At 39.9% G+C, this 15,322-nt stretch overlaps 1 protein-coding gene across 1 annotated transcript in view; it reads left to right on the forward strand.

The window, feature by feature from the left end:
- The first annotated feature begins 2,049 nt into the window (after positions 1-2,049).
- Positions 2,050-15,322, forward strand: part of LOC139685734 (solute carrier family 41 member 1-like) — a 134,622-nt gene continuing 121,349 nt past the window's right edge. The window contains exon 1 of the mRNA XM_071582781.1: positions 2,050-2,130. Within this exon, the coding sequence (XP_071438882.1) occupies positions 2,060-2,130 (71 nt within the window). The 5' untranslated portion in view covers positions 2,050-2,059. The remainder of the gene's footprint in view (positions 2,131-15,322) is intronic.

Consider the following 15,322-nt stretch of genomic DNA (forward strand, 5'->3'; position numbering starts at 1 on the left):
CAAAAATGTTATTTAAATTTCTGCAAATTATCGAGGACAGTTGAAAAAAATCAATCAGGGAATTTCACTGCTGACAATTGCTGGCGCCCTGGTTATTTATCCCTCAGGAACATCGGGAAAGAGCGTCACAATATTAATTTCCGTCCGCAAGTCCAGTGGATCTGACGAAGTTGGTACATTATCTTCGTTGCTATCAATTGGACTTTCGTAGAAAAATATTTGAATTAGGTCGTAAATTGAATAACAGCGGGTCCAAAAACAGGATGTGAGGAAATTGAAAGCAAGATAAATAATGAAAGTGAGTCGTGAATTTGCAAGAATCGAATGTCTTCCTTCGATCTAGGGAAATCACTAAGGAAACAAATTGCTTTAATGGAACTGGCTGGAGACAAGACTCAACTGCTGCCCTCACGTTGTGATCAGTTTTAGAGATCTAGGTCGGAAAAAAACGGGCTGAGGAAGTTTTTTCTTGGCAAAAGTATGAACTAAAAATACACTGAGGTTTCTGCCTGGTTACATCGTGTTGGGGAATTCTATTGTTAGGTTGAACTCGGGAGCAAGAAAGGATTACTTGCGCTTAACGCGTCGGGAACGGCAGTCAGAAAGCAGGAATGGGGTGACGCGTCAATTTCTCTGTCATACGTATGAGAGTATGCTAAAGGCGAATGGGGTCTTTATTGGCGTGAGCATAGGCTAAGTTAGAAAAATCATTGTGTGTGAAGTTAGATTCCCGAGTTTTCATTCTATGCTAAGCCATACGAATTCTTGAAAATAGTGACGGAGGGACTCACTCTTTACGTTTTCAGATGATTCCACCATTAGTAAAATCTTTTAGGCGCAACGGTAAAAGAAGCGGTCATTAGTAGAGTTATTGTAGGGTATTATATCTTAATGACAATATCCATTTTTTCTCCTGCTTTCAATCCCTTTCATTTTACCCAATGCCTAGTTTTTTGTGGATTATTAATTTGTCAGTGAACTCACAGTACTTGCTTTCTCTCCCTGTTTGTAAAAAATATTCTCACATCCGATCGCACTTTTTTAACAAATACTTTCAGGGAACGGTTTGCCAATTCTTAAGTTTCAAGCAAATAGTGAAAAAACGCCTTTTGTTTCTTTTTATCTTCAAAGTTCGTTTACAGTTATTTTCTAAGTGATGCAGAAGCTATCGGATACTAAATAACTATTGTCGTTTGGGTAGAAAGAAATATTAGGACAAATTATTTGAATTCTGGAAGAAAGTTCGCTGGCATTACACAACCTCAACTCTTGAGTATACTAGAACTCCTTGTTGAGTGAAATCGGTGTAGCCCAGTCGCTTATCATCCAGCAAGGTTAATAATTTTACCTCTGTGGTCTGAAAAACAGAAACAAAATTTTCTCGTTATTTTTTCCCTTCTTCGTTTTCGTACCCGCCGGGAACCATTATCATCCAAAATAGCTCACACATGACGAGGGGATCCGTAAGATGCATAATTTCCGAAACACAACTGAGTGAAATCAGATATCGAAAGTTCCGCTCGAACGGAAACACAATTATACTAAACGGACCACATACCTTGGCCTAAATCGAATAATTAATGTTTGCGATGCAGCATATGGATTACGAGGTCGACCCTACCGGTCATAATAAATCAGCCGCTTAATATAGGTCACGGTTTAGGGTGACCCGAAGGTTTTTCGCAGCATTTGTACCTTAAGAACACTCGACGAGGAAGCCTGACAGACGGATGTCATGGAATAAGTGGAAGCAGAACTTGAGAATTCCACGGCCGCATACCAATCGCGTGGAGCCCGCCAACCCTAATCTATCTCCCACAGTTAGTGTGCAGCGCCGGTGTGCTGTTTTGTACATCGTTGCTCGCTTTTCCGCCAACCATTCAATTCATTACGCAACGAATCCCGCATTGTGTGATGGAGAAAGAATTGGCACTTAAAATTTGGAAATCGTCCTGACTCTAGTGAAAGTGTTGTGCTGCGTGTGAATGTTGCCTTAACCCGGCGAAGAGTTCCTGGCTCTCGCCTTACTTCTTCGGATTGCACGGGATACTCGTCCAAAATGGTTAACAACAGAGTAGAAGAATTTGCCTCCTCGTCGTCGCGTCTCTGGTCAAGACTGAGGAATTCACGGTTAGTAATGTATTAAGCATGCGCAATAGGAGAAAATATTCTTGTCTTTTTTCCTCCTTGGTTCACACGTATGTATATGTAGTCTGATCAACATACCTTCAAAGTAACTTATGTCAACCAAATTTGCTATTTTATTCACACTGTTTTATTTAAAATTACAGTTTTGGCGTTTTTAGCTTGCCCATCCCTTGTAAATTGTTTACGGTGTCGGCCGGATGCAAAAATTAGATATCGCACAGTTGAGTTTCACTCGAAAAGGGTCAAAATGTAGTAAAAATTAGCGTCCGTTGATTTCCGATATCTGGATCGTCGAAGTTATCTGAAATGAGGTCCTGGATGATTGGATTTCCGAAGTGCATCCTCACGTATGTGCTCGGGAGCATACCATCTGCCTGGGTTCCCAAAAATTTTTAATCCACTTTAATCAAAACCTTCATACACCCCTTTGCAAGGAAAACAGTATTCGGTTGCATGAAAGGTATAAAAAGATATGTATCATTATAAAAACGATGTAATTTTTAGAATTGCACCCTGAGGAAACATTCAATGTTTTAATAAAAACTAAATATCTCTAAAAACGACTAATAAAAAAGTTTCGTAAAGTTGGTCCAAGAGATGCACTTGTTCTGCAACAATCATCTTAAGTATGAAATATAATGATAAAGAAACAAGAATTAGTATTTTGCTTTTCAATTATTCTTTCCAATTGGCGACATCTCTCTACCCAGGGGTCATAGCGTCCAGTTTGTGGCCAATGCCGGCTGGTGTTCCCCCGCGTATCGGCGAACGGGTGGCTCCCCCTCACAGAGGAATGTGCTTGCGCGGAAAGGTTTCGGAAGTCTCAGTTGTGAATCCTCACCAAGGAAGGGTCTAGAGATGTCGTGCCTTTGCCGTTTTAGCCACGAGCCTTGAATATATATATATATATATATATATATATATATATATATATATATATATATATATATATATATATATATGTGTGTATATATATATATACATATATATATATATATATATATATATATATATATATATATATATATATGCACAGACACAAGCTAGCTCTTAAATACCTTAAAATCAATCGATTTCTCAGACCAGGGCGGAAAATAATTGCAATTAATTTTCTTTATCGGTACGCGAGCCTTTAATGAACTTTCCAGCCGTCAGCTCGAGGCTTTCCACTGTGGTGTTTACTGGTCGAAGTGATGTTGAAGTAAAAGGAAATAGGCTTTTCCTACGGAATCGTGAAACTAGGTATATCGGCTATTGAACAAAGCCGCTTGATATATGTGTGTTCGCTTCTTCTCCTCCTCCATCCATCAGCTAGTCAAACTCCAAATATTTGTATGTATCTCAAAACTTGCACAGTAACTGTTAATAAGGTGGAATCTCGATATTATTTGGCCCAAGGTTTCACAATTAAATATGTGCAAGGGGTATATACGCCAAAGAGAGTACGATGGCAGTAGTTTGGTTAGCTTAAAATAAATTAAACTCATATTGCATGTGAAGTTCACTTTTTAAGTCATATCTTTATCATTTCATAAGTTTTGCAGTTAAAAGACGATGCTAATCTAAATTGAAAGGTTTACCACTTAGGAGTCTAATAAAAATAATGCCTAATTCCTATGTAGAAATTTTGCATGCTTGACTAAATATCCCATAATTTCATAACTACAATTTAACTGCTGAGTAAGTAATGCACAGTGCTTTCCCCTTCCTATTCAAAGCACAAATTGGTCCTACATGTTCTCTGAAAACTTTCTATATTTTCGCAATTTGCCTTCCACCACGCTTCTTTCCCCATGTTTACCTCAGAATAATATTGAATTCTTTATACTTCATTCCACCTAACTCAGTATTCATATTCTTCCAATTCCTTTTCGCGTCCATCTTCCTAATAGTCTCGTCCGTAATCCAAGGTTCCCTTGTCCTTTTTCTGTTTACTCTTCCTATTGTGTTTTTGACGACTGTCGATGTCCCTTTTTATGTGTTTCCATTTTTCCTGGAGAGTACTCAGCTCCCTTTCATCCCTCATGATTTTCTCTACAGCCTGTTGATACTCCTTACTTGTCGATCCAGTTAGTGCTCCTACGTTTCAATTCATAAACCACCCTCCCTGTTTTGTCTTTTGGCGATTATGTCCTCTAATGGATCGTATATCCTATCGACTTCTTGCTCCCTTTGTTTGCTTGGTGGTACCTGAGCAATGACCAATTTTGTTGGGTCCACTTTTATTTCTACTAATAATACGAGGTCTGTTCAAAAAGTAGCGAATTTTGAATTTCCGTGGGCTACGTATATTTGATTTTCGATTTTTTCGTGGCGTTATGAATTGAAGAAAATAGTATTGGCCAATCGTCGAATCACCGTCAGAGAAGTTGCTGAGGACCGAAACATATCGATTTGCTCGTGCAATTCGATTTTTACCAATTATTTAGGTAAGACGCCGCGAAATTCGTACCAAAGTTGCTCAAATTCGACCAAAAACAGCAACGCATTAACATTGCTAATGAGGTGTTGGACTCTGTCCGCGACGACCCAAATTTGCTCCATAGGCTCATAACTGGTGACGAATCATGCATGGGTTTATGGTTATGACGTAGAAACTAAAACTCCATCATCCCAACCGAAGCTGCAGCACGAGCGGAGACCGGAAAAAAGCGCGCCAAGTTCGGTCGAATGTGAACGTTTTGCTTACAGTTTTCTTCGATTACAGGGGCGTGGTTCATCATGAGTTCTTGCCACAGGGTAGAACGGTAAATTACCTACAAGTTATGCGCAATATGCGCAAAGCAATCCGCCACAAACGCCCGGATTTGTGGAAGAACAAAAATTGGCTTTTGTACCATGACAACGCCCCTGCTCACACATCGTTACTTGTGCGCGAATTTTTGGCCTAAAACAACACACTACTGATGCCGCAGCCACCGTATTCCTCAGATCTGGCCCCCAGTGACTTTTTCTTGTCCCCAAAACTGAAAAGGCCCATGAAAGGACGACGCTACGATACGATTGACGAGACAAATATTGCATCGAAAGAGGAGCTCAGCAAGATCACAGAAAATGATTATTTGAAGTGCTTCGAGGATTGGAAAAAACGTTCGCACAAGTGTATAACTAATCTAATAGGGATTACGTTGAAGGGGACAAAATAGATACTCATGAATTAATAAATAATTTGTGAAAAAACTGATAAGTCATGATACTTTTTGAACAGATCTCGTGTGTGTGTATATATATATATATATATATATATATATATATATATATTCATTGAAGGCATTCTACCTATTATAGGTGAGCTTTGACAGTTCTTAAGGACTACTACTCACGAGAACTAACTTTTTTGCCTTATATATATATATATATATATATATATATATATATATATATATATATGTATAGTATATATATATGTGTGTGTGTGTGTGTGTGTGTACATATACACACACACCTACTGCCTATCGTCATGAGTGAAACTTACTTCTGAATATATCTCGACATATTTTTCATCATGCATTAATATTATTCACAAAAATAGTGCACCATTTTGATCTGGAGAAGAAATACTACGTGGGCCAGATCAACCGAACTTCCCTATCCTTAGCGATGCAACGCCATCTATGTACGCCTGTGTTCTGCACATAATGAAAATCATGAAGGCTTACTATGACTACCACAAATGCGATATTAGCCTGATTGAGTGCATCACAGCTTTGTGCGCATTGCTATATTATTTTGGAGAACATTCCCCAGACGAGTGAGACGGTATTTACAGACATTTATTCAGTTATGTGCGCCCTGAAAAAGGGTACGGATAAACTAGTGTCATATCTGATTGTAAGGACGTAAATACACGCCCCATTAATAACTGGTAAATTAATAAAATAGCATATTTCCACTTTAATACAATGCGTATTTCAGCTTAAAGAAGACATCTTCAGGCACCTGATAACATTTTATGAAGCTGAAACGCGTCTTTCAAAACTTTTTAATTCTAAAGTGAAAAAGTGCTATTTTATTTACTCTCCAGTCATCTCATGGAATCTATCTTCTTCTTCGCCTCTCCTCTTTCTTTCAGGCATGCTTGGGACGAAAAAATCTCGCCCTTCTTCAGAGTGTGTACACCTTGCTCGTGTGTGGCAGTCGTGTGCTAAATCATTCATTTCATGGGGCTCAATCCTGGCCACTTGAATGAATCAGTGACTGCTTGAATGAATGTGAATTGACTGCTCGTGATAGAGCGTAGTGGAGGCTCATGAGCTATCAGGACGGTCGCGATTGGCTTAAATCAAGGATCTTCCATACCCCTTCGTTAGTGTTGGGAATGATAGTTTTGCTAGTGCAATCGTCATGTTAGTGGCCACTACATGAATGATATGAGTCTGCAGACCCATTGATTTCAATAAAATTTTTTCCATGCAGGTATAAAAGAAAAGTTTTGCTCCTACATGTATTCTCCAAGATTTCTCACGGAAAAACACATTGCAGAAGAGCTTGAGTATAGTCATAATAGATGGATAGTAGATAGACATAATAGATAATATGGGTATGAACTAGTCAAAATTTATTGAGATATCGGTGTTTGTGGTATTAAACCCCTGCCTCAACCCATGGGTTCCCGACTTACCTTTTGCCCCACCAATCAGCTCAATCTTCACTACGTTTGTCCAAAGGACGAAAAACAACCAATAAAGGAGTGCAAAAGAGCTCTTTTGTGCTCCTTCATTGTTTGTTTACTGAGCAAAAAGATTCGTCCACTTCGAAGTAATCCCTTTCACTGTTAATACACCACTGTCAACGTTTCTTCCTCCCATGGAAGAAAAGGAAAGCGTTTTGCGGGATGGCGCAGAGGCCTCTCGGAAATTTTTCTTCTATCTCCTATATCATCTGCATTCGGCGACCTTGTGGGTAGATTTTAATTTCAGGAACAATGAGTGTAAAAAATAACAGAAACTTTACACTTCCACACACTTTTAATGTCCTACGACCATGGTTTTTAGCTGCGCATCATCATCAGGCAACATCGAAACCATGGTCATAGGACATTAAAAGTGAGTGGAAGTTAAAAGTTTCTGTTATTTTTTACCCTCATCATGAAGGAATTCCACAAAGTTAAGCCTGAAGCTGTTAACTTCAGGAACAATAAAAAATCTGCGGGGGGGGGGGGCTGGAAGCTAGCGTGGCTGGGGTAACACGCCGGTTTGATCCCTTGCCAGAAATTCACGGATAAAGAGTGACGCGTGAACAGGTGCATTGTCGTACTGACCCGACCAGGCCTTGTTTGTTCACATCTCCAGCCATGAGCTCTTCGCACTGTCTTCCACAAATCCACTACACCCAAACACTATTCTTCGTTTACGATCTGTTCTCGCGGAGGAAACTCGTGGTGAACAATGACCTTCCAGTTGAGCAAAACTTTCAACATCATCTTTACATCGGCATAAGCGACACTGGCGTGGTCCTTACGGGTCCTCGAGGCGGCTTCTCCCGCCCTCTGCTACGAGAGCACTTTCTTGCTATCACCCTTGGCCGTAAAAGTACGTTTCGTCATCTATAGTGATATCTCCAGGAAGATTTGATCAGATTTTGAACGATCAAACGGATTCTTTATGATATCGACCCACGTCCTCTGTTTGAATATTTGCCAGCGTCCGTGGCACAGATTTTGCGCAGCACGATGAGTCATTCAGTTTCTCAGATGCGGCAGTTACTTTTGAAAGATCAAGCACCTAACGTCTTCCGGAACTTCACGGGTGGTTTAACGCCGAATTCCAAGAATCGCAGTTCACATACTCTCTCTCCGCTTGGAATTCGTCCATCGGCGAGAAGAGTGTCCAGGTTTGAGATCGTCTTTGACGGACTCCACTCGATTTTAAGCTTAACATAAAATCATCCAAATTTGATTGTTTCATAATTTGGAAAGTTTCTAAAAATGCTGTCCCCAATTAGAAACAGCATTTACCGAAACACACGTTATCTTGACAGACCATTAGTTCTGCTGGGCGAAAATCACCGAGGGTACTCATTACGTTTTTACTCAAACGCATGGAGCTTGATGAATAATTTATAAGACCATTGTTAAAACCATGTATAGAGTCTCCGTCTTAATCGCGCTGTTCCAGCTCATTAGCATGCTAGTTAAAAATGTTTATTTTTGGGCTGACCTTGTACACCTTCGGGAAATCTAAAACCCCCGCAGAAGCCATTGCGTTGACTGAGACAATTCCTTCTCAACTATGGATATTTTAACTCTTTAGTATGTAAAAGTGTTATTTTAATGAAATAAAAAGCCAGTATTTAAGGAGTTGAGGTCAAATAGATAAGGTCTGGTTTCACCAAGTTTCATGGGGTTTATAAATCTCCAAAATATCAACTCTTCATTCCTCTGAAGGGAAGAATGACGAATAAACGGTGTAAACCTTCCTTTCCTTTGCTCTACAATGAAAATTTCTCGAAAACCTGAAAATCCGATGAAATCCTGCGTGGATGTGGCGTCAATTGTCTCGGACTTTTAAACGTTTAATGACTTCTTATGTAATTTAATATAGATATTTTAGAAATTATAAATTATCAATGTCGTAAAGTTAATTTTATAGGTAAAACCAATATAGAAGTTTCTGGTGCTATACGCAATCCATCATTATTAACGGTGTCAGCATTTTTAAAAGTTTCTCTACACGATCTAAGAACTCACGAATTTTACATCTCCTAACCAAGTATCAGCGAATTCATTAAATCGTTAAACTATCTATATTTTCTCAGTGGATTTATTTCAGTAGCACCTAAATAAATGTACTCTGAAAATATAATCATAAAGCTTAATTATATAGTGGTCATGATTTTTCACAAAATTGAGCCTAAAACGTTCGCATATATATGTGCAAATTGCTGTTATGCAGTACGCATCTCCTCTTTTAAGCGCGGTTATGCAGATAATGGATCATGTAAATTCTAATTTCTCAATTGATTTGTTATCGAATAATTCTATGCATCAAAGAATGCTGTCGTTTCAGAAGCAGAAAGAGCAATTATGGAAGAAGTACTGTGGAAATAACTAGTATAATGGCCTAGTAAAAGAAGGTGTACTGCCAAAAGGCTACTGGCAGTCGGTAGCATTTCCCTGGCAGCAAATAATCAATTTGAACACATTTCTGGAGCATGCATACTCGTACTTTATTATGGTAGCAGGGCATGAAAAATAACAGCAGCAGAAACGAGAGCATTAGAAGCAGTGAAATTTGAAAATCTTACGTCGGAAATGATGAGGATCAAATGTACAGTTCGAATTGCGAACAAAGTTTCTGCGAAGAGAAGGGGAAGAATCGAGTCCAATGGAAACTGAAAAACTTTTTAGTTAATCGGGAATATTGTAAAACACGAAGATCAGATGAAGACAGTTACGAAGGAGGTAAGTGAACGGAAAAAACTACAGAGTAGGACGTCGGATGTGAAATCTATTGAACAAATAATGGAGGACTCCAAAGAGAAAAACTATTGAGACCTGGTTAAATCGCCTTATAGGAGAATTAAAAGTACATATTCGTGAAACCAGTCATTGGATTGATGACCGTTGATGACAAAGAATTTCTGGAAAAGCGTTGTTCAAGTATTTATTATCAATAATTTGACTCACCTTATTATTTCCGCACTAACCTTTGGTTCCACTTTACCAATTAGCTCCGTTGGCTACAGTTATGAGAGCAGAATGGAAGTAGCTTTGCCCTTGGTACCAATTAGTACTAATGCGAGTGTGCTGTAATAATATAGCGAGCGTAAGTAATATCGAATGAATAGCGGAAAAAATAAGACAAAGAAATTATCGAAAGCAATGGAAAAATGGTTACAAAACCAAAGGTTCCATTTTGTGGTAAATATGGAATGATTTAAGATGTAGTTGTACGCAAGGTTCACTAAAAGATTTTATGAGAACGACCATGTGTTGTGTGTTCCATATTTTTGCGACGCGTTCTCAAGGAGAGTTAAGGAGGTCAGCTTCCTTCAGGCGCTCTTGACTTTGCGGTTTTTTCCCCTCCCACGCACTTCTTACCATAAAACATACGAAGTGTGGGGGCGAAAGGATTTAGCGGTTGCACTCACTCCGTAAAACCTTCCTTCACATAGGATGCTGGGACGTCGTCGACCCTCACATTATTTGCCTGCTCAATGAGCACCACAATTTTGCGGAACTGGTCCTGATGTCGAATTTTCTCTTCCTTGTGTCGTCGGGCTGCCATTCTGCAGAGAGCTCTCGCTCCGAATCGTGCCGTCGCCCTTGAGGCCCGTTCCCCACTGGAACCACATCTGGTTCCTCCTCTCCTCCCCCTCCCCTTGCGCACGTTGAAGTAAGTCCAGTCCTCACACGTTGTGACTCGTCGTCGGGTCGGAGAAGCGGAAGAGGGAGTTTCGATCGCTCGGAGATAAAACGCTGCTCGAGATGATCGCTGTTAGTCAGCTTCAATTTGCCTCTTGTCCACAAAGATGATTTTTTCATCATTTGCAATGACCATATGTTTAAGCAACGCACTAACAGTCCAATTCTCAGTCTAAGAGCGGCGACTTCATGCATGCGAGAGCATTTATCTCCTTATTGTTCACTAAAATAGCTGTATTGTAGCTTTTATGATTATTTTTAGCAATCGCTTTCCGTCAAAAGATTCAAAAATGATTTCTTTATTGGCTAGAGTTGAGTAATACGTAACAAAATATTTGCAGAAATTCCAAGCATCTCGGCAATATTATATATAATCTTATTCAGAGGTCACAGCTTATGGACATCCATCCATACTGATTCAAGGCGTTCATGCTTGATGATAGAGAGATTTGGTTTTTGGCTGTTGAACTTTAAATGAAACCCCAAGAAAAGGTTCGACTTCTCCATTGACTATTTTGGATGTAAAGCTGGAAATTCTCAAATTACTTTTTTCCTGGAAGATTTAATAGATAAACGCTGTCGGCATAGGAGTCCAGAGCTTGGTGTAGAAGGTTCAACAATTTCTCCCATTTGATTACTTGCGAACGTTTTTGGTTCCATCTAAAGGTAGGGACTGGTAAACGAGATTTGTAAAAGATGCTTGTAAAAGTTTTTTGTCCTACCTAATCTACTTCATGGGAAGAAAAATAGAAATTCACTTTTACATATGCAAGCTCGGCACTTGAATTAGTTACTCAAGCGTCCATTATAAATTGACTACTTAGGAACGGTATATGGATTTGAAATGGCTCGGACATCCTTAGACACAATGGTGGCAAAATCCGTCTCGAGGATTAGCAGGGACACCAAGATAATGGCTGACTGGGAAGACTACATATGCTTAGAGTATATGATGACTAATTCAATAGGCATAGCATTGAAATTTTTTTTTCGGTTGCCGATAGCAATGGCACGAATAGGGCAGTACATGGAACTTAAGGACACAGTGATTTAGTTTCTTCAGGTTCATTGTGTGGAAATTTGTGTCGTATAAGTGACGCAACGCGACCGATGCCCCAGAATACCTCTCCTCGACGGCGTTAGTTCCAATGAGTGACCTCGGAGGTACCTCAGGGAAGTGTAGTCGGGCCGTCGCTTTTCTGGATTTTTGTTAACGATTTGAACCGCGAAGCGAAAAGTAATATTAGGATGTTCGCAGATGCAACGGTGATTTATCGGAAGATATCTGGGGATGGGGATCGTATAACACTAGCGAAGGATCTAGATTGCATTTCGAAATGATGCACAAAATTAGGATTGTCATTAAACCATAATAAATGTTCGGTGGTAAATTTCTATAAAATATCAATGGGATTCGTTTACAAACCAGCTGAAGTAGACCTAGAAGGAGTTGATATGGTAAGCTATATAGGCGTTACTATAACTAATGACTTAACTTGGGGTACCCACATACGTAAAATCAGCGGGCAAGCAAAAAAGACTGGGCTTTAGTAGACGCATTGTTTGCAGGAGTGACTATAAGGTAAAGGAACGTTGTTACCGTGCTCTTGTAAGGTCTCGTTTAGAATATGCATGTAGTCTACGGGATCCGACTGGAAAAGGCTTCATTCGGGAATTTGAGAAGGTTCAACGCAAGGCAGCCCGTTTCGTTAAAAACTGTTACTACAAAACGAAAAGCGTCCAAGAAATGCTTCTGGACTTGGAAATCATTTGAAGAAAGTCGATTCAATGCTAGGCTGAACTTAATACATTCAGTGCCGCATGTTTCAGCGCCGAGGTATCGCGAATTATTCGCACTCAAACATGAATGGGTTGCTTAGATCATGAATATAAAATTCGGGAAATAGATACCAGAACTAGTAGACTCAAGGACTCCTTCTTCCCCCGGACAATTCGGGATAGCAACTGTGGAGTTAAAAGAGCAAGAATCCCACTTGACCACAACAGCGTCAGGGGAATAATTAGTTTTATCCAAATGCATGCACTTTCGCTAACCTCGTTGATTTTGTTGTCAAATCCCCTCCTGCATGAACGTATGGAACTGCCATTTAATGACTGTAATGATCGGTGCAATGTTGCCTGATTTCCTTTGTTGTTCTCAAGCTTCCCCATCCATCTCTCGTCTCTCTCTGTGGGAGGATGCTTCACGCCGTCTGCTGCCTATAGCGGTGTGTCACATTCCCTGCTGGTGGCTTTAGGGGCGGAGACCATGAGTTTGCATGCCCATGGAAGAGGAGATTTTCCCCTTCCTACTTTTTAAATGCTAGTTTACACATTATTGTATACATTTTAACTAAATTCTATGGTGTATATTAGTTGATAGTATGTGTATTTGCATGCGTGGAAGTTAAAAAGGTGTTTACATGAATGTATACGCCAATATAGGTGTAGGTTTTTATAAATATGTTGATTTTGCATGTGGTTTTATTCTCTTTTACGGGTGGTGACCTAACACCTTTCGCCACATGCCCTTAAAGCGGCTTGCGGGGAATTATGTAGATATAGGTGTTAGAACTATGCAAGTGATAATTTTGCGTAGAATGTTCGTCCATTAGCGTGTTAATTTAATTTTTTAATTATTAGTCGATAGGCTTTTTGCGGAGTAGGGATAATACACCCTCCCTGATGATTAATAACTCCTTTAAAATTTAAAAAATCATTCTTTACTACAAAATGCCTCCAAAACTACCTCATAAGGTTTTGAAATTTTCCAATCGTTGACTAGTATGGAGTGCCAACTCTTCTAATTTTTTATATGTTATTAACAATCATCCTTATAATGAATAATTCAGTAGAGAACTGGTCCTAATAAATTCTCTGTCAACTATTGTTGCCTTTTTAGTGTTAGGGACGGTGAGGTGCTGGGGTAAGTGGATTACACTTACCCCAGCTCCTCACCGTCAATATCGACTATTTTTGCATTTTATTTTCCATATACTAATGAAATCAGCGTTCCCCGTAATGGTTTTTTAACTCGATTGAACAGAAAGAAGTCACAGGGAGCCAAATCAGGTGAATTCGGTGGCTGTTGGATGGTATTTGTTGCATTTTTCGTCAAAAAATTACGAATAATGATAGCACTGTGCGACGGTGCGTTATCATGGTGCAAAATCCACGAGTTTTCTGCCCACATTTCTGGTCTCTTTCGGCGAATTGCTTCACGCAAACGTCTCATAACGCCCAAATAATACTCTTTGTTTACTGTCTGGCCTTCTGGCAAAAATTCATGATGCACTACACCGTTGTAATCCATGAAAACCGTCAGCATTTTTGACTGAAAACGACGTGGTTTTTTGGTCTCGGCTCATTTGGTGAACGCCATTCACTTGCCTGATGTCTGGATTGCGTGTCGTACTCATAAACCCACGTCTCGTCTCCAGTAATGATCCTTTTGATGAATGTGGGATCGGATTCAGCCTCGCAAATCATGTCTTTTGCGACGTCAACACGGTCCCTTTTTTGCATGAAATTGAGGTCTTTTGGCACCAACTTTGCTGCTACACGACGGAAACCCAAATCATTAACCACAATGTCTTGGGCGGATCCATAGGCAATGTTCAAGTCCTCCGCTATTTCTCTGATGGTTAATTTGCGGTTATTGACCAACATTTCTTTTACTTTATCAATTTTTTCACCGACTTTCGATGTCGATGGTCTGCCACTGCGTTCATCATCTTCGATTGACTCACGACCACTTCTGAACCGCTCGTGCCACTGGTAAACGACCGTTTTTTTTAGAGAATCGTTGCCGAAACACTTTTCCAACATTTCCAACGTCCGTGCGCCACTAAATCCGTTTTTTACGCAAAATTTAATACAAGTTCGTTGTTGCAAATTTAAATCCATTTCTGCAATTGTAAAAAATCGCCAACACACACAGAGATAGATGTACTCTTGGCTACGTAACTTTTGCAAATGTCAAGTTATGACACTAAGATTTAAAGGGAATATCAACAACAGATGTACCAATTTAACAAAAAAAAACAGAACTCAAATCGGAACGATGGGAGCGCCACACGGTGGTTATTCCGGGAACTTTTTGATCAAGGTAGTATTTAGTAACTCTACCGACTGCACAGCTGTAGGTAAGAGTGAAAGTCACGGAATCGACAGTAGTACTAAAATGTGGAAGGTAACGGGAAGCCACCACATTAGTTTCCCTGGAAGATACAGCCTTACCTTCAAATATGACGCGATAGAATTCCTCCAGGTAAAATATTTCAGAGGTAAAATAATCACACAATCGGGTCTCCGGAGGGGGGACCACTGAGAGGGAAATATCAGTCAAGGTGGAAACATACAGGATAGGGATTTGGAATGCTAGTTCATTAGGAGTATGCGGAAAGATGGAAAAATGCTAATATGGAGATGGGCAGGAAACAGAGAAGATATCATGTGGTGAGGGAATCAACACTGAGTAGAGAAGGATTCCTACTTGAGGTGGTTTTTGGATGGCAATTTGAGTACGCCGCCTGTCGGATGGGACATTAAGCTGCGGACCCCTTGGCCCCTTTCGTTTTCGAGTAGGCTTTCTCTCCACCCTTTATACTTTCCTGTCTATCCCTAATGGCGCAGATGACCTCAACTGTCGGTCGCCTCCCCTAAATACTACTACAACTACTACGTTGAAACACTTAACACGGCCGGCTCAAAGTGGATCGGGTTTCTGTCCAGTAAAGTAGTTCGTGCTTGACCACTAAAATATTTCCTTTCCCGATTTACGGGAATATTAGCGCATCGGCTTCCAAG

The sequence above is a fragment of the Hetaerina americana genome, unplaced genomic scaffold (assembly GCF_022747635.1).
Source record: "Hetaerina americana unplaced genomic scaffold, ioHetAmer1.1.p SCAF_12, whole genome shotgun sequence".
Classification (NCBI taxonomy): Eukaryota; Metazoa; Arthropoda; class Insecta; order Odonata; family Calopterygidae; genus Hetaerina; species Hetaerina americana.